The sequence below is a fragment of the Heteronotia binoei genome, chromosome 2, assembly GCF_032191835.1.
Source record: "Heteronotia binoei isolate CCM8104 ecotype False Entrance Well chromosome 2, APGP_CSIRO_Hbin_v1, whole genome shotgun sequence".
NCBI classification, from domain to species: domain Eukaryota; kingdom Metazoa; phylum Chordata; class Lepidosauria; order Squamata; family Gekkonidae; genus Heteronotia; species Heteronotia binoei.
This window is the reverse complement of record NC_083224.1, coordinates 200,295,668-200,315,837: the sequence shown is the minus strand read 5'-3', so window position 1 is coordinate 200,315,837 and position 20,170 is coordinate 200,295,668. Positions and strand designations below refer to the sequence as shown.

At 50.9% G+C, this 20,170-nt stretch overlaps 1 protein-coding gene across 1 annotated transcript in view; it reads left to right on the top strand.

The window, feature by feature from the left end:
- The window catches only part of LOC132567470 (phospholipid-transporting ATPase ABCA1-like), a 202,481-nt gene that overhangs the window by 36,749 nt on the left and 145,562 nt on the right, over positions 1 to 20,170 (top strand). Inside the window, exon 20 of the mRNA XM_060233146.1 lies at positions 1,645 to 1,867. Coding sequence (XP_060089129.1) covers positions 1,645 to 1,867 — 223 coding nt within the window. The remainder of the gene's footprint in view (positions 1 to 1,644; positions 1,868 to 20,170) is intronic.

Here is a 20,170-nt window from a genome sequence, read left to right as displayed (position 1 = left end):
TTCTGTAGTTTAACTTCTCTTGGCCCAGGGGTAGTCAGGACTATTCAACCATTAACTACCTTGCCACAGAGCAAGCGAAACAGTAAGGAATTGGACATTGGCTGTGAGGCTTTTGCAAGAGATTTTGCAGATAAAATCATGTCGCTCTGCTGGGATTTCCCGACCACGCTTGATGCGGCAAGAGAACTTCAAGCTCCTTGTCCATCTTCTAGTCCTTGTCTGGACCATTTCAGCCAGCTCTCCCAGGAGGATGTCGACAGGGTCCTGGCAGCTGTGAGGTTTGCCACCTGCTTCTTAGATCCGTGCCCGTCCTGGCTGGTCAAGGCCTGTGGGGATGGGGCCCAGGTCCCCCTGGAAGAGATTGTCAACTTGTCCCGCTTATCAGGGGGATCGAAAGAGGCAGTGATATGGCCGCTCTTGAGGAAACCATCATTGGACCTGTTGGTTCCATCCAACCACCACCCAGTATCGAACTTACCGTTCCTGGGTAAGGTAGTTGAGAGAGCGGTTGGTGAACAGCTCCAGGTTTTCCTGGATGAAGCATCTGTCTTGGACCCATCCCAGTCCAGTTTCCAACCTGGCCACGGGGTGGAGATGGCATTGGTCACTCTCACAGATGACCTCCGGAGACATCTGGACGGAGGCGGATTGACGTTGCCGTTATTGTTAGATCCGGCAACAGCGCTCAGTACGGTCAATTATGATCTTTTGACCTACTTCCTTGCCGACATAGGAGGGCAGGGGACTGCCTTACAATGGTTTTCCTCCTTCCTCCGTGGTTGGGGACACAGGGTGGCAATTGGTGACATGGTCTCCCAGTGATGCCCATTAGAATGCAGGGAGCAATCCTGTCACCAGTGTTGTTTCGCATCTATATGTACCCCCTCGCCCAGTACAGAAGTATGGGTTGGGTTGCCGTCAATATGCCGATGACACCTAGCTCTGTCTCTTGATGGATGGACGCCCAGACTCTTCCCCGGAAAACCTTGGCCATGTGCTCGAGGCTGTGACGGGGTGGTTGCAACAGAGCCGACTGAAACTAAATCCGTCTGAGACGACAGATTGGCAGCAGTGGGGGGATGAGGATAATGCTGCTCTTGCTTTGGAGTCCCCCCCCCCAAATAATTTTTATTGGTCGTTTTGTTATGTAGCAATACAAACTTACGTATTGTTTAACAGTATTAATAAACAAATACTTTTCCATGTCACTGTTGTCAAATTGTTACAAGTAGATTAATCCCATTTACCATAAATGAAAAGCTTCTATAACAGTAGGTGTCTCAGATCTTTCTTCTAAAATTGGAAACCAGACAGTCACTATATCAGAATGGCACTTAGAGTCCCTTAATGGTTTCAATTTGTCATTAAGTTTTGCTGGGATATATAAATTCCAGAGTTTATTGTACCAGGTTTTTAAGGCTGGAGTTTTGTCAATTTTCCATGTACTGGCGATTGTTGATCTAGCTGCATATAGTAATAAGGTAATTCTTTCTTGTACAACTTTGGGAGCTTTGTTTTCTGGTCTAAAATTCGAGAACAAAGCTTCTGGTGTCATAGAAATATTTTGTTGAGTCAGAGTATGAATGTTTTATGAATGGAGTTTTAACAAATGTGTGTGGGTTTTGGTCATCCTCCCCCTCCCAGCTTCCTGCGTTCCTTAGCCAATCTTCTGCCTCTCTGCTTGATACTGGCTTGGAACTACTCCGTTTCCATGCTCATCAAAGGGGTGGTCCACGAGAAGGAAGCTCGCCTGAAAGAGACCATGAAGATCATGGGGCTGAGGAGCGCCACCCTCTGGCTCAGCTGGTTCCTCAGCAGCCTCATCTTCTTCCTCATCAGCATCCTCATCTTTGTTACAATCCTCAAGGTGCGTCATCTGGGACTCGTAAGAGAACATGTTTGCCCATCTGGTCTCTCCTATGTCATAATTAAAAAGTACACCAGTGTAGTGGTTAAGAGCGTGGACTCTTATCTGGGAGAACCGGGTTTGATTCCCCACTCCTCCACTTGCACCTGCTGGAATGGCCTTGGGTCAACCGTAGCTCTAGCAGAGGTTGTCCTTGAAAGGGCAGCTTCTGGGAGAGTTCTCTCAGTCCCACCCACCTCACAGGGTGTCTGGTGTGGGGGAGGAAGGGAAAGGAGATTGTAGCTCGCTCTGAGACTGTCCTCGAAAGGGCAGCTGCTGGGAGAGCTCTCTCAGTCCCACCCACCTCACAGGGTGTCTGGTGTGGGGGAGGAAGGGAAAGGAGATTGTAGGCCACTCTGAGACTCTGTCCTTGAAAGGGCAGCTGCTGGGAGAGCTCTCTCAGTCCCACCAACCTCACAGGGTGTCTGTTGTGGGGGAGGAAAGGAAAGGAGATTGTAGCTCGCTCTGAGACTGTCCTCAAAAGGGCAGCTGCTGGGAGAGCTCTCTCAGCCCCACCTACCTCACAGGGTGTCTGTTGTGGGGGAGGAAGGGAAAGGAGATTGTAGGTCGCTCTGAGACTCTGTCCTTGAAAGGGCAGCTGCTGGGAGAGCTCTCTCAGTCCCACCAACCTCACAGGGTGTCTGTTGTGGGGGAGGAAGGGAAAGGAGATTGTAGGCCACTCTGAGACTCTGTCCTTGAAAGGGCAGCTGCTGGGAGAGCTCTCTCAGTCCCACCAACCTCACAGGGTGTCTGTTGTGGGGGAGGAAGGGAAAGGAGATTGTAGCTCGCTCTGAGACTGTCCTCAAAAGGGCAGCTGCTGGGAGAGCTCTCTCACCCCCACCTACCTCACAGGGTGTCTGTTGTGGGGGAGGAAGGGAAAGGAGATTGTAGGCCACTCTGAGACTCTGTCCTTGAAAGGGCAGCTGCTGGGAGAGCTCTCTCAGTCCCACCAACCTCACAGGGTGTCTGTTGTGGGGGAGGAAGGGAAAGGAGATTGTAGCTCGCTCTGAGACTGTCCTCAAAAGGGCAGCTGCTGGGAGAGCTCTCTCAGCCCCACCTACCTCACAGGGTGTCTGTTGTGGGGGAGGAAGGGAAAGGAGATTGTAGGTCGCTCTGAGCCTCTGTCCTTGAAGGGGCAGCTGCTGGGAGAGCTCTCTCAGTCCCACCCACCTCAAAGGGTGTCTGGTGTGGGGGAGGAAGGGAAAGGAGATTGTAGGCCACTCTGAGACTCTGTCCTTGAAAGGGCAGCTTCTGGGAGAGCCCTCTCAGCCCCACCCACCTCACAGGGTGTGTGTTGTGGGGGAGGAAGGGAAAGAAGATTGTAAGCCGCTCTGAGTCTCTGATTCAGAGAGAAGGGCAGGGTATAAATCTGCAATTCTTCTTCTACACAAAACAGCATTTATTAACTACAACGTAATGTCAAAAGGTCCTTGGGATCAGTGTTCCCTCTAAGCTGAGTCAGTGTGAGCTAGCTCACAGATTTTTAGCCTCCAGTTCACACATTTTTGCCTTAGCTCAGGAAGAAGGACACCAGAGCACACTCATTGATGCAGCAGCTCACCACTTTAATGTCAGTAGCTCACAAGACACTGCAGCTTAGAGGGAACATTGCTTGGGATGCAGGTGCAGTCGTATGAAGATGGCATCGTCTGCCTGTAATGGCTGTGGAAATTGGGGGGGTCTGATAGACCCTCTGAAGGATCCGACTCAGATGCCTCCTATCCCAGTGGCTGGAGCCCCCCCCCCCCCCGCATCATCTAGCACTGTGCATCTGTGTTGTGTTTTAAGAGCTCCACCTAGTGGCCACGTCTCCCGCTCTGCTCTTACAAGCCACCGCAGAGGCAAACGATTGTTATTTCAAGCTATTGCGCTCGAGGGACGGCAGGCCCAGCCTCTGCACCTTCCCTCTGCTGCTCATTGGAAAGTGAGATCGAATAGGGGCGATGTGTTTGCAAAGATCAGGCTTCGAGCATTCAGATTATGTTTATTAAACAGAAAGGAATAGAGCAGGGGTGTCGAACTCATTTGTTATGAGGGCCGGATCTGACATAAATGAGACCTTGTTGGGCCGGGCCATCTCGGGTTGGGCCAAGCCATGTGTGTACCTATATAAGATTAGGTAGCAGAGATATACATTTTATAAAGAACACAAACGCAAATATATTTTTTAAAAACTTAAAACATGCTTAAAGCGTTAGCACTCATTTGTCTTAAAGATGCTTTCTTTGTATCTCTCCCATGGAATTCAGGGAACTGGGCAAAGGAAGCTCTGGCTCTTTTCTTCTGTCCTGAGGGACTGGGAAGGAGAGGAGCCTCAGCCAATAGAAGGAAGAGAGGCTTGGCTCAGTAGCTCTGCTGTGAGAGCCTGGCAAAGCAAACTATTCCTCTCCCCTTCCTCCCCAAAGGTGGAACCGCAGCCAATGGAGAAAATAGAGGTTTTGCTCTGTAGCTCCGGTGCTATCGAGCAAGGCTTGCAAAGCAAGCTATTAAGCAGGAGGAAGCAATGACAGCCAGTTGCTCGGGGGCCTGATAGGAGCACTCTGGGGGCCTGATTTGGCCCCCAAACTGCATGTTGGACACCCCTGAAATAGTATGCAGGGTCTGTTCAAGCATCGGGGCGAGGAAGGATACAAAGAAAAGGTGGAAACATGTAGTCCTCTAAAGCAGGGGTCCCCAGTCCCTGGGCCATAGACCGGTACCAGTCCATGGCCTGTTAGCAACTGGGCCATGAGTTGTATAATTATTTCATTATATGTTACAATGTAGTAATAGTAATAATAATAATAATAAGAGATTGGATTTATATCCTGCCCTCCACTCCAAATTTCAGAGTCTCAGAGCGGCTCTCTATCTCCTGTGAGGTGGGTGGGGCTGAGAGAGTTCTCATAGCAGCTGCCCTTTCAAGGACAACTCTGCCAGAGCTATGGCTGACCCATTCCAGCAGCTGCAAGTGGAGGAGTGGGGAATCAAACCCAGATCTCCCAGATAAGAGACCACACGCTTAGCCATCACACCAAACTAATAGAAATAAAATGCACAGTTATATCATCCTGAAACCACTGACCGCACTCCACACACACCCCGTCCGTGGAAAAATTGTCTTCCACAAAACCGGCCCCTGGCCAAAAAGGTTGGGGACTGCTGCTTTAAAGTACCCTGAAGTCTATTAATGATATTTAGCTAGGATACGCTAGTAATTTGTGAAGCTGAAGCTTTTAGAAGTCTTCCATTATTTTACATTACATTTAGAAGTACTCCATTAGTTCTGAGAGCTGGGACATCTTCTTTGTGGTCTCTGTGCAGCCCCACATATGGGTAATCTGCCAGGGTCAAGCCCAACCTCGGAGAATTCAAAGCAATCTTGAAGCATTAATTTTAGCACGCCTTCCCCTTCTCCCGGGGAGGAGGCATCGTCTGCGCATGCCTGAACGAGGGGGAGGCGCCTAACAGTTTCTTCTTTACCGCCGTCCAGAATACACCTACCTCGCTGATCTCCCGCTTTCATTGCAATCCTTTGAACTTCTCATCTCTTCACCGCTCATCTTCTTCACTTCAGTCTTCACCGGTATCGTAAAAAAAAAAAATCTCCCTGTCTCTTTAGACTTTCTCCCGTCCCCCCCCTCCAAGCGGATGGAAGGGAAGGACAAAATCACTTTTAAAAGGTGTGTCCGCTGCACAGCAAAAATCCCGTCAACTGACGGCCATTCTTTATATCTTTTCTGCCTCGGCGAGGCACACAGCATTGATACCTGCATGCACTGCAGCCAATTCGGCAAGCAAGCAAGAAAAAACTGCGCGGCAAGGCTCAGAAGCCATTTGCTAGAGTCGTCACTGCGCCCGACTATGTCCCACGCCTCGAGTTCTCAAACTTCGCCATTATCCCTAGCTCAAAAGGGAATGGCCCAACCGGCAGCTTCCGTGGCCTTGGTTCCCAGCAAGCCTAAGTCCGGGAAACATCCGAAGAAATCAGGCGATTCCAGAAAGCGGCACCACACGGATTCGACCTCAAAGGACCCTTCAGGTCCGAAATCTCCTAAAAAAACCAAGGCAAGCCATAGACCACCGGATCCAACCTCCTCGGCATGGCCTCTCACGCTGCACCCGGCTACCACGACTTCGGTATCGACAACCCCGGCTTCGAAATCAACCTCGACGCCCGCTATTACACCCCTCGAGATCGTTCGTATCAACTCCCGGTCACCTTCAGTTCACGAATCCTTACCAGAGCAGATACCGAGCACCGAGTCCCCGGGTTCAACTAAGAGCCAGCACCTCAACATTCTAGACACACACTCATTTCGGGAGGTCTCAATACCTCCACAGACAATAACTGCACCTTCCCTCGGAAGAGAGCTGTCGACTCCGAGAGAACTGCCCATTCATATCCGAGCTAAGAGGTCTCGAAGCGGTCACAGGGAACGCTACTATTACTACACTCCATCGAGGTCCAGGTCACCATCCCCTCGTAGGTACCGGAGATACCACAGATCGCCATCTACGGGTTCTTATCGACGTCGCACCCGTGAGGACTCTCGACACCGTGAGGTGCCTTACTATCAAGACTGAACACATAAAGAAGAGAATCCATGGTATCATGAGACTCCTCCGCAATGAGAGCACTCATACTACGAAGACTGTCCTCGGTACCGTGAAGCCTCTGCTCATTACACCATGGAGCCGAAGACGTTGTCACCAGCTAGATCAATCTCGATCGGTCCAACCAAGCCACGGGCACAGCCCTTGCTACCAGAACAAACCACCAAACCTCTGGATGTAGACACCCAGGAAGAATCTGAAGCAGAGCAATCTGAATCATCCCATTCCTTAACCTCAGATCTTCATTTACCAGCATCGGATATTGCTAAACCGTCTGACCTGTCTCCATCAGAGGGACCAAAATCCTACCTGGATTTATTATCCAACATGGCGAACTCCCTCAATGTCAAGCTATCCACTGATGTGCCTAGAGTTTCAGATGTAGTCTACGATCTGGTGCACGCGGACCTCCCTGCAGGTTCCTCCTTTCCAATGCTTCCAGTCCATCTGGAAACTTTGAAAGAGGCTTGGGACAAACCAGCCTCGGTACCACCAACGTCAAAACGGGTCGAATCACTTTATAAGGTTCATGCCCTTTGACTCATCATCCAAATCCAAGCAGACAAGACACCCCGTTCCTCCTGAAAGGGAAGGCAAAAAACTGGACACAATTGGGAGAAAAATCTACTCCCTCACCACCACCACTATGAAAATTCACAACTATATGGCATACTTCTCAGCGTACGCCTTTAACCTGACTACACAACTCAACACCCTGATTACCTCTCTGCCAGAGACAGCACAAAGACAAGCCTCACGTGCCCTACAGGAGCTCGCGAGGGTCAGCAAGCAGCAAATCAACATGGCACGCCACGCAGCCAGTGCTCTTCCAGAACCCTGGCATCGGCAATTGCCTTACGTCGACACGCATGGCTCAGGTCTTCATCACTGCAGCCAGACATAAAGTTTAAAATAGAGGACTTACCTTTTGACATGCAGGGCCTATTTAATGCCACGACTGATGACATTCTGACCAATGTAGACGACAGCAGAAAGAGGGCTAAGAGATTGGGGGTTACCCAACTGCAATCCCAATCCAAACGACAGAGAACTTGGAAGTCAAATTACTACAAGCACTCTTGATCCCCACGACAGGCTGAACCATGGAGGCGCAAGCCCCCCCCCCAGGCAAAACAACCCTTCCAGCAGAGAGCACGCCCTCAAACATCAAAGAAAACGACACCGACCACAAAACAGTCTCTTTGACTCCCCTGCCCCTCTCGGACAGCCTCAACATTATCCAGACATCAGACTACAGCCATTTTACCACACGTGGGAGTCCATAACATCAGACTCTTGGGTCCTGGCGATCATCCACAGGGGCTACAACATAGAGTTCAATTCAAAACATCACAGGTTCATAACTACCCCTCCATCCCCACCTCTACTATTGGAAATTGCAACCTTGCTGGACAAGGGAGCTATAGAACCAGTTCCACCACAGTACCATCATACGGGATTCTACTCTCGCTACTTCCTGGTTCCAAAGAGAGACGAGGGATTATGCCCCATATTAGATCTGCAAAAGCTCAATCTTTACATTCACCACAAAAAATTCCGCATGGTCACTCTTCAGTCTATCTTGCCACTGATTCCAGAGCAGGCTTGGATGGCATCGATAGACCTGCAAGACGCCTACTTCCACCTCACCATCAACCACCACCACAGAAGATTCCTCAGATTCGCTATCGGAGATCAACACTATCAATTCCGCACTCTTCCCTTTGGTCTCTCAACAGCACCAAGAGTATTCACAAAATGTATGGCTGTGGTGGCAGCAACATTGCGACAACAATGAATATCCATCTACCCGTACATAGACGATTGGCTGGTCGTCGCCCAAACCAAGGAACAGCTCCAAATGGACATTTCGGCTACCCTCTCCCTCCTAGCTACCCTAGGCCTTCAGGTCAACAGGACAAAATCCAATTTGACTCCTACTCAGACCATACAATTCATAGGAGCGCACCTGTCAATGATCTCCCGCAAAGCCTACCTTCCAGCAGACAGAGTGCAACATATCAAGTCCTTGGCCAACAGAATAATAATGCATCGCTCCCGAACAGCTCTCATTGTTCAGAGGATGCTAGGCCTCATGGCGGCCACCACCTCTGTCCTCTGCTTCGCCAAACTTCACATGCGTCCCCTCCAGCTGTGGTTTGTCCGAATATTCCACCCTCAACGACAGCACCAATGTACCGTGCTAACTGTTCCGTCCCACATTATCCCATCGTTGCAATGGTGGACGGTGGAACGTCATCTCCTGGCAGGAATGCCATTTACACAGACACCTCCTTCTGTGATTGTTACCACCGAAGCCTCCAAGTGGGGATGGGGAGCCCACTTGGGAACACTCACAGTGCAGGGTCAATGGACCGACTACGAAAGATCCCTCCATATCAATTGCCTGGAGCTCCTGGCGGTCCACAGAGCCCTAAGATCCTTCCTTCCATCCCTTCACGACCACCACATTCAGGTCACCTCAGACAATGTGGCCACTGTCTTCTACATCAATCAGCAGGGAGGCACTGCCTCTACTCGACTATGCAAACGAGCTCTGGCCCTATGGCACTGGAGCATCACCCAGGGTATCTTCCTAACAGCAGTACATCTACCAGGGGTCCAGAACGTCCAAGCAGATGCGCTGAGTCGCCACTTAGTCAACGACCACGAATGGACCATCAACAGTCGTTACCTTCAGTCTCTGTTCCAGACCTTTCGTACTCCGAAAATAGATGTATTTGCATCCCCAGACAATGCCCAGTGCTCCCACTTCTACATGCGAGGCCCTTCGTCCCCACTGTCAGCAGGGGATACCTTCCTCCAGACATGGACCGGGCCACTGCATTACCTATTCCCTCCAATACCACTCATCACGAGGGTATTACAGAAGATAAAAATGGACCACACCAATTGCATTCTGATTGCACCTGGGTGGCCGCGCCAACTTTGGTTCAATACTCTCCTCCTCCTATCGAACAACACATTCCTCTGGCTCCCTCAAACTCAGGATGTAATCTCTCAGCAGAAGGGCAAAGTCCTACACCACAACCCAACACTCCTGTGACTGACAGCATGGAGAATCAGTTTCTGAGTTTTCCACCAGAGGTCCAACATGTCCTACTCAATGCAAGGAAACCTGCCACCAGAAAATCTTATTCCCTTAAATGGAAACGTTTTTTGGAATACGCACTTCAACATAAATTTAAACCTGATCTTTCCAGTATCACTCAAATCCTAACATACACCCTAGCCCTGTCTAATGCTGGACTTTCGTACTCCTCCCTAAAGATCCATTTAGCGGCTATCTCTGTGTTCCACCCGCATATCGAGGGCTCCACTGTGTTCTCCCACTACCCCACTAAAGCCTTCTTGAAAGGAATCCTTCACCTCCACCCTCCAATCCGGAAAATCCATCCTACCTGGAGTCTCTCATTCTTACTGAGTCAGTTGATGAAGCCACCCTTTGAACCTATGGCATCCATTCCTCTACATCTCCTGACTTGGGAAACAGCCTTGTTGATAGCACTTACCACTGGCAGGAGAGCTAGCGATATCTGCGCCTTTACAGCGGACCCGTCATACACGGTTTTCCACCACAGCAGTGTAGTACTACGCCCTGACCTTGCATTCCTACCAAAGGTGGTCTCAGCGTTCCATCTAGGTAAACCCTTGACTCTACCTGCTTTCTTCCAGCACCCTGCGGATGCAGGACAACGAACGCTACATAACTTAAACGTACACAGAGCTCTTGCCTTCTACATTGAAAGGACACGACAGTTCCAAAAAGACACAAGACTCTTTATAGCATATGCAACCCACAATCAAGGTACAAAAATCTCAACACAGAGATTTTTAAAGTGGATTGTGGCTGCCATTACATTATGCTATGAACTGGCAAAACAGCCCATACCAGAGCATACACGGGCTCACTCTACTAGAGCCGTTGCAACCTCAACGGCTTTCTGCAAAGGCGTCCCAATGGAGGACATCTGCGCCGCTGCGGTTTGGTCGTCCCCATCCCCATTCGCCTCGCACTACGCTTTAGACGTCCGTGCCCGGCGTGACATGTCCTTCGGACAAGCTGTGCTGCGATCAATCTTTGACTGATGCCTCCTGCCATTCACACTGTGAGTACAACCTTATTCTTCCTATGAATAACTAACCGTGCTTTTTGGTTACAGATCCAGCACCCGCCTCCTGACGAAATAGCTTGCCAGTCACCCATAAGTGGGACTGCACAGAGACCACGAAGAAGATAAACTGGTTTCTTACCTGTAACTTGATGATCTTCGAGTGGTCATCTGTGCAGTCACACATGCCCACCCTTCCTTCCCCGCTGCTGGTTGCTTATTATCAGTAGAATTGGTCCACCTATACGGCAGCGGGAAGAAACTGAGTGGGTTAGGCGCCTCCCCCTCGTCCAGGCATGCGCAGACGATGTCTCCTCCCCGGGACGAGGGGAAGGCGCGCTAAAATTAACGCTTCAAGATTGCTTTGAATTCTCCGAGGTTGGGCTCGATCCTGGCGGATTACCCATTTGTGTTACTGCACAGATGACCACTCAAAGATCATCAGTTACAGGTAAGAAACCTGTCTTTCTCCCATTGTCCCTCGATATGTAATCAAGATGGAGTCATGATATAAGAACGAAGCCTTCTTGCTTTGAAGATGCTCCTAGTAAGAATCCAGAGGAAGAGAGAGACAGTTTCCTTTTAGTCAATTGAGAGTTTTCGTTATGAAAGTCAATTGAGAATTTATTATCTCCCATTCTTCCTTGGAGCCTTTTGCAATCTTTTTAAGTAGAGTTGCCAGGATTCCACCATGGCTGGAGAATACCCCACCTTAGCCCCTCCCCTGGCACTGATCAGCTGACTGGAGGGGGAGTTCTCAGCAGGAAAGCTAGGCAGAGGCCTGCCTCACCACAATATAGCAATGCTTGTTCCAACATGCACCGGACGTCATCACATTGTTAGTGATTCGGGAATGCTCTGGCATTTGACCAAAAACTCCATGGTAAGAATGACTTGCAACATAGAGTTTTTGCCCAAATACTAGAGCATCTCCAGCAGCATAATAATGGCACTTCTGGTGGGTGCTGCAAGTGATATCGCTGCATTGCTGGTGAAACTGGCCTAAGCCAAGTTTTCCTGCCACTAAGTCCCCCCACGCCCCATCTGACAACCTATTTCTGACCCAAGAGGAAGAAAATACTATCCAGCCTTTTGGGCCTTTCACTCTCTGTCCCTTTAGGTGTGACATTCCTGGAAGATGTGAAATGTTAATCCCATTTTTCTTAATTTGGCCAGGTCTGTTTGTATAACTAAACCCTGGAAAGCTATTCTGTGCTTGGGAGACAGAGGACTTCACTCCTGTAATTTTAATTTTGCCAGTTTTTTATCAGCATGGCAGCCTCTCTGAAGCTTGTCTAAAGCGCTACCCTGGTTTGGTATAGTGGTTAAGTTAAGAATCTTATCTGAGTTACAACTGAGTTTGATTCCCCACTCCTCCACTTGTAGCTGCTGGAATGGCCTCGGGTCAGCCATAGCTCTTGTAGGAGCAGGGCTGGCTCACCCACTAGGCGAACTAGGCGGTTGCCTAGGGCGCCAGGAGGCAGGGGGCAGAAAATTGGGCTCAGGCAAGCATCTAGTTTGCCTCCCTGCGGCCGCTGCTAGCCCCCTCCGGCCCGCCATCACTGCCACCGCGCTCGTTCCCTCCCCCCCCGGCTCACCGCCACTAGCCCTCTCTGGCCCACCACCACCGCCCTCCCACTGCCACCGCCGCCGCACTCGCTCCCTCCCCTCCAAAGCTCACTGCGAGTAAAAGTAATCCCTGCCAACTTCTCGCAGTCTGCGCCTGTGTGTTTTGTTAAGAGACGTCGCTTAACAAAATGCACCGGCATGGGGTGCAAGTAGCCGGCAGGGCTTACTTTTACTCGCAGTGAGCTTCGGAGGGGAGGGAGCGAGCGCAGCAGCGACGAGGCTAGTGGCGGTGGGGAGGAGGCGCAGAGGGGTGCTGGGGGGCTCCAGGTAGCAAGTCTGCCTAGGGCACCATGGGGTGTCAGGCCACCTCTCGGTAGGAGTTGTCCTTGAAAGGGCAGCTGCTGTAAGAGGTCCCTCAGCATCACCCACCTCACAGGGTGTCTGTTGTGGAGGAGGAAGGGAAAGGAGATTGTAGACTGCTCTGAGATTCAGAGTATAGGGTTGTCAGAACTGCAAGAACGTCAGGCAGACCCCATTCAATTTTCAAAGCTAGGATCTTTATTCAGAGAACTACAGCACTGGTGATGGCAGATAACAGGAATGCCAGACCCTGGCATTTGGCTACACTTTATGCTACACAGAAAATACAACAAGGCCGTAATTCACATGGGGCCCTTGCAAGTTTCAGTTTCCCACCCTTGTTATCAGCAGAGAGGATGCTTCCCTGCTGTGAAGGCCAAACGGCCTGTCTCAAAGGTCCCTTGGTTGAGATTATGCAGGTGTGAGTTATCGCCCGTTCTACAACACTAAACACTAGGAATGCAAGCAAAGCACTGTTAATTATTCTTGTTACAGCTCAGGTCGAGACCTGGTTACAACATGGAGTCAGTTTGGTTCAGGCAAGCGATAGAAAGTTACAAGTTCTGACATACTGCCCCCCCTTAGCTCTTCGGCTTGGGCTTGTGTGGGTACAGTAGGTGAAACCTTTTCAGCAGTTGCGGAGCGGCTACATCTTGGGCTTTCACCCATTCATCACAGCTGGGGGGGAAGTACTTCCACCTGATGAGGTAGTATAGCACTCCCCGCCTTATCCTGGAATCCAGGATCTCCTGCACCTCATGATGACTCTGCCCCCTCACTGAAATCGGAGAGGGAGCTGGAGGGCGAGGATGATACGGCGTTGCTCCAGGGTCTTTCCGGAGAAGGCTGCAATGAAAAACAGGGTGGATCTTACTCAGGGATTTGGGCAGTTCGAGCTCTACTGTCACTTTATTAATTACCTTCTTTATCTTAAACGGACCCAGATATTTCAGGGCAAGTTTGCGGCAGCTCTGCGGAAGGGGCAGGTTCTTAGTGGACAGAAATACCGTCTCCCCCACTTTTAATTCCCATTGTGGAGCATGCTTTTTGTCAAAGTGTTTTTTATATTCGGCTTTGGCCGCCTCCAAGTTTTCTTGGATCACTTTCCACCCGTTCCTCACTCCCTCCCACCATTGTTGACAAGAAGTGGGCTCTGGAGCCCCTGCCGGTAGGGGCAGGTTCGGGAAAGGCTTGCCCTCGTAACCATTCACTATCTGGAAAGGTGAAGTTTTTGTAGAGCTGTGGAGGCTGTTATTATAGCCATACTCTGCATAGGGTAGTAAATCCACCCAGTTAGTTTGTTGGTAGTTTATAAAACATCGTAGGTACTGTTCCAGAAGCCCATTAACCCTCTCAGTCTGTCCGTCTGTCTGGGGGTGGTAGGCAGAGCTGAGTCCCTGCTCTATCCCGGTGATTTTACAGAACTCCCGCCAGAAGTTGGCAACGAACTGTGGCCCGCGGTCGCTAATGACCTTTTCGAGGAACGAGTGGGGCCGGACCACGTGATTAAAAAACAATTGCGCCAGCTTCTTTGAGGTGGGCAGGCTCTTACATGGGATGAAGTGAGCCTGTTTCGAAAAGGTGTCCACCACCACTAATATTACCGTTTTTCCCTGAGAGGGTGGTAGTTCTACAATGAAGTCCATGGAGACCACTGCCCAAGGGCGGCTTGCTGTGGGGAGGGGCATTAAGTGCCCAGGTGGTTTGCCCCCTCGACGTTTCGCCATGATGCAAGTAGGGCAAACCAACACAAATTCAGAGACGTCCCTTTTCAGTTTGGGCCACCAGAATTGCCTCGTAACTAGGTTGAGAGTTTTCACATAGCCGAAGTGGCCTGCTAGACGGCTCGCGTGGCACTGCTCTAGCACTTCCCTACGGAGGGACTTGGGTACATAGATTTTCCCTTGGTGGAACCATAGCCCTCCTTCCCCCTTCTCCACCCCTGGGGGCCTTTCGGAACCCTCTAGGTCAGCTTCGTTGGCAAAGCGCTCTTTTTGATTGTTGTCCGGAGCGCCGGTCTGTTTCCCCGAGCGGGTGGTAATCCCTCCTGCAATGGCAGAGGGAGGAATGAGGGAGTCTATTACTTCCTCTCTTTGGCTCTCGTGTTGGGGCATGCGCGATAGCACATCGGCCAAAAAGTTTTTTGTTCCCGGTATGTGTTTGAGTGTGAAATCGAATTTTGCAAAGAATCCAGCCCACCTGATTTGTTTTGCAGTTAGTTTGCGTCTCCCTGTGAGTGCCTCCAAATTTTTGTGATCTGTCCAAATTTCGAACGGGACTCGGGCCCCTTCTAGCCAAGACCTCCAGGTTTTCAGCGCAAACATGACGGCAAAAGCTTCTTTATCCCATACTGACCAGTTTCTTTGTTCTTTCGAGAATTTGTGAGAAATGTAAGCGCAAGGCTTTAACCCCCCTCCCTCGCTTTCCTGCATCAGAATGGCCCCCACAGCGACGTCGGAGGCGTCGCATTGCACAATGAAGGGTTTGAGCTCGTCAGGATGTGCTAACACGGGTTCTGAGGTAAAGAGGCGCTTGAGCTCTTGGAAGGCTTGTTGGCACTTTGGCGTCCACGATAGGCGTGCGCCAGGTTTTTTCGCCTCGTCGCCCTTCCCTTTGGTTTTTAAGAGGTCGGTTAGGGGGAGCATTACTTGCGCGAACCCCTTAATGAACCCACGGTAAAAATTTGCGAACCCGAGGAAAGATTGGAGTTGGCGGCGGGTTCGAGGGGGTTCCCAGTCTAGGACTGCCTGCACTTTCGCAGGATCCATTGCTAGCCCTTTGTTGGACACTCGGAAACCCAAATAGTCAAGTTCGGTCTTGTGGAACTCACATTTCGACAATTTAGCATACAGTTTGTTTTTACACAGAGTTGCAAGCACTTTCCGCACTAGCGGTACATGGGATTCAAGGTCTTTTGAATAAATAATGATGTCATCCAGGTACACCACCACCCCCTTGAATAGGAACTCCCGTAACACTTCATTGATAAAATTCATAAACACCTCAGGGGCCCCCTGTAGTCCGAAAGGCATTACAAGGTATTCAAATTGTCCCATGGGTGTATTGAAGGCAGTCTTCCATTCGTCTCCGTCTTTGATGCGCACGCAGAAATAAGCGTCGCGCAGATCGAGTTTAGTGAAAATTTTTCCTTCCGCTACGGTATTCAATAGGTCTTTTATCAGTGGGATTGGGTAGGCGTTTGACATTGAAATCCCATTAATCCCACGAAAATCTGTGCAAAGTCTAAGCCCCCCGTCCTTCTTCTTACGAAATAGGACCGGGGCTGCGTGGGGGGCGGTAGCTGGACGGATGAACCCCCTCTTCAAGTTTTTGTCAATGAACTTTCGTAGTTCGGCTTTTTCTGCCCACCCCATTGAATACAGTTTTGCCTTAGGGAGTTGTTGCCCCGGGATTAGTTCGATCGCGCAGTCGGTGGGGCGGTGGGGGGGAGCTCGTCTGCTGAAAGCCTTTTTTAAGTCTCTGTACTCCTTGGGGATGGAGGCGACTTCCTCCAGTGTAAGGCATACTTTTTCGTTTCGGGGAGGGGCTTTCGGCCCCCACTCAGTTCGCCAGTGGTGGTGTTCGCACCGCCAATCTGGGAACCGTACAATTTGCTCAGCCCACCGAATATCGGGTTGGTGTTTGGCGAGCCACCCCGAACCGACCACTATATCAAAGGAGCAAGACGGGGCGACCACAAAAGTCTCAATCCCCCAGTGGTCCTCCGTGCCCATCGGGGTCGCTTGGGTTTCGATGGTACACGGTTCCCCTTTCATTGAGGACCCGTCCATCTGTCGGAATAGCATGGGTTGTGGTAGGGGTGAAGTGGCTAGCCCAAGTGCTTCCACTAAGCGTGGGGTTATTAAGTCCCTTGTGCACCCCGAGTCAATTAGGGCTCGTACGTGCATGAAGCGCTTGATATTGGGATTGAGGAGGGTGACTGACATAAACAATAGCCCCCCCGTAGCTCTCACCGTCAGTAGTGCCGGCTGTTCTTGGACCTGTTTGGCGGCACAAATCAAAACAGGTCGCTGTCGTTTCCCGCCGACTCTTGGCTTTCGGTCTCCTCGGACGATTCTTCCACGGTGGTAACATCCTCGTCAGTCGCCTGGGAAGTGGCGACGGTGCCCCGACTGGGCTCCTTAGAGCGGCCGGACTTCTTCTTCTGTTTGGTCGCTGTGGGTTTGGCGGGGCTCTGCGTTGCTTTTGCCGGGCAGTTGGCCGCTAAGTGATTCGGATCCCCGCACTTGAAGCACTTGCGGGGTGTGGTTGGGGTGGAGGTGTTGGGACCCCGCTTCCCGTCCGGTCGGCTGGGGCTTGGCTTCCCTCCTTTCTTCAGCTGTTGTCTGCGCATTCCCAGGTGTTGCAGGTCTGCTTCTACCTCTCCCGCCAGCTGGATCCATCCCACCAGGGTGTCGGGTCTTCCTTGGTGGTAGCAGCGATCTAGAATGTTGGGGTTTAGCCCGTTTTTGAATGCGGTATACTTCATCACCTCGTTCCACCCCCTGGCTGCGGCGCAGTGGCCCAGGAACTCGTTTGCGTATTCGCGTGTTGATCGGTTGCCCTGCTCGATCCGTTGGAGTGCTTCGGTCGCTCTCTCTTCGCGGAGCGGGTCCCCAAATTGGCGGAGCATGGCCTGGAGGAATTCTGCGACGGTATTCAACTCCGGCTTCCTCCCTGTGAATAGCCCCACGTACCACTTCCGCGCCGGGCCTCGCAGGCGGGATGCGATGTGGTCGACCCGACATGCCTCGGTCGGGTACCCAGCTCCCCAGTGGGTGAAAAATGTGTTGCACTGGATCGTGAAATACTCCACGTCCTCCCCGTTTCCGTCGAAAGTAATCTTCAGTTCCCGCGCGCGTCCCCCGTCTCCGCCCCCGGGTGCGGCGGGCACCACGGGGCCCGGGACCACCGGGGCGACCGGTCCCACGGGTACCGGCGGCGCAGCCGGAGCAGGGGGCGCTGGTGCTGGCGGGGCGGCCGGGACTGGAGGAGCGGGCGGTCCCGCCGGAATTGGTGGCGCCGGTGCCCCGGGCGCGCCTGGTTGCCCCGGCGGGGGCGCCGGCACTGGGCCTCCTCCCGGGGGTGCCGGTGGACCCGCTGGTACTCCAGGCGGGGTGGGTGGAACCGGCGGCGCCGGCGGCGCCGGCGGGGCGGGAGGTGCTGGCAGGACCGGGGCCGCGGGCAGGGCCCCTCGTAGGGTGCGAAGTTGGTCGTGGATCGCCCTCATGTTCTGCTGCATCTCCTCGGCCATCATCGCCCTGGATGCGTGCACGTCGTCGTGGATCTCCCGCACCCAGTCGAATAATTCGTTGCGCAGTGCCTGGATCGGGTCGCCCCCTCCGAATGTGGCAGGATCGTCCTCCGCCGGGCCGGCGTCCTCGGCGCCTTCTGCGCCGGTTACGATAGCACGGTATCGTTGCTCTGCGGCGTCCATGGCCGCTGTTGACTTCCTCGGGCTCCATGATCGGGGGGCGAACGCTTCAATCGAGAACGCCGTAGAGGTGGTTTTGATCTTGCGCCTCGTCCCCGTTACCTTAGGGTCCAGAGGTTCATCCTCCGGGGGTGTGTGGGGCTCTCCGTCACCTGGAGCCTTAGCCGCCATCGGACCAGGTTGCCAGTTCAGATAAGCCCTCTCGTAAAAGAATGGGATTCCTGTTATAATGTCAGAACTGCAAGAACGTCAGGCAGACCCCATTCAATTTTCAAAGCTAGGATCTTTATTCAGAGAACTACAGCACTGGTGATGGCAGATAACAGGAATGCCAGACCCTGGCATTTGGCTACACTTTATGCTACACAGAAAATACAACAAGGCCGTAATTCACATGGGGCCCTTGCAAGTTTCAGTTTCCCACCCTTGTTATCAGCAGAGAGGATGCTTCCCTGCTGTGAAGGCCAAACGGCCTGTCTTCAAAGGTCCCTTGGTTGAGATTATGCAGGTGTGAGTTATCGCCCATTCTACAACACTAAACACTAGGAATGCAAGCAAAGCACTGTTAATTATTCTTGTTACAGCTCAGGTCGAGACCTGGTTACAACATGGAGTCAGTTTGGTTCAGGCAAGCGATAGAAAGTTACAAGTTCTGACAAGGGTGGGATATAAATCTTCTTAATAAAATGTCAGCGTCTATTCTAGGGTAGAGTTCATTTCTCCGTAGATGCCGATAGCCTTTTTTAAAAACTTCATTTTAAAAAAAATTAAAGTAAAAATTAGAATTACAAAGGCACTAGCTGATACGCAGTCTAAAGGCTTGTTTACAACATGTTTTTATTTATTTAGCAGATTTATATTCCGCCCTCCCTCATATGGGCTCGGGGCGGATTACAAGCATAAAAACAATTAAAATATAACAATAAAATGAATACTCTCAAACTAAACAACTCCACATAACTCAATAAAAGTGTAATACAGGTGGGTCGGGCACATTCTGCAGATTAAACACAGTTATCGGCCTGAGTATTATGTATCATTTAATTGAGAGAAGGCTACAGAAGTGAAAGATATTTATATCTATACATAAGAAGAAGAATTGCAGATTTATATCCCGCCCTTGTTTCTGAATCAGAAACTCAAAGCGGTTTACAATCTCCTATGTTTTCTCCCCCCACAACAGACACCCTGTGAGGTGGGTGGGGCTGAGAGGGCTTTCACAGCAGCTGCCCTTTCAAGGACAACCTCTGTCAGAGCTATGGCTGACCCAAGGCCATTCCAGCAGGTGCAAGTGGAGGAGTGGGGAATCAAACCCGGTTCTCTCAGATAAGAGTCCACACACTTAACCACTACACCAAACTGGCTCCTCATACCTTTCATTTGCATTTTTTGTCCTTTCACTAAAAAAACCCCCTCAATGTATGGATTTTTAGAGCCACTGAGTGTTTAATGCCTCCTTCTCTTAACTCACATTGAGAGTTGTTCCATGTGAGTTTTCACCATGTTGGAATCACTTTGGCTGCCTCCCTCAGACATATGAGATTCAATTTCCACACTTTATATTAACTGGGTTATAATTGACATTGATGCTTTCTAAATAATGCCTTCTAAATAGAAAAAAATAGGTGACCCCATTAGTGTCTGGCAGTACTGGTGATCCCGTTAATGCCCCATTAGTGCCTGGTTTGTGCCCCGTTAGCACACAAAGTGGTGCCAACTGTTGAGAGGGAAGTGTGGCAGATATTTCCCCTTTGAAGTAATTTATGAACTGTCAGTGTGAAAAGTGGGTCGCAATGTATTCTGTTTAATTTCTTTTGCAAAAAACCTTCCAATTGTCATAGCAACTCCCTTAAAGAATCCCTGAGTCACCTGGAAAGCCTCATCTTATAACAGCATGAGAACTGGAGGGCCAAATACATTGAAGGATATTAATCTTGCAAAATAAGCACAGGGGTAAACATCACCTGCTGTTTGCTAGAGTTACTACACACCCGTCTGCCCCCTCTCTGTCCCTGCTCCTCTTGTGCCCCCAGGCACCTAGTTTGAATATTTTGTATCAGACCCTTCCCCCACCCCTGGTTTTGCAAGCAAACATTTTCCTAGAAAAGCCTCTTGGAAATGTAACTTGGAGACTCCAGTTAGTTCAGAATACTGCAGTTCTGCTATCAGTTA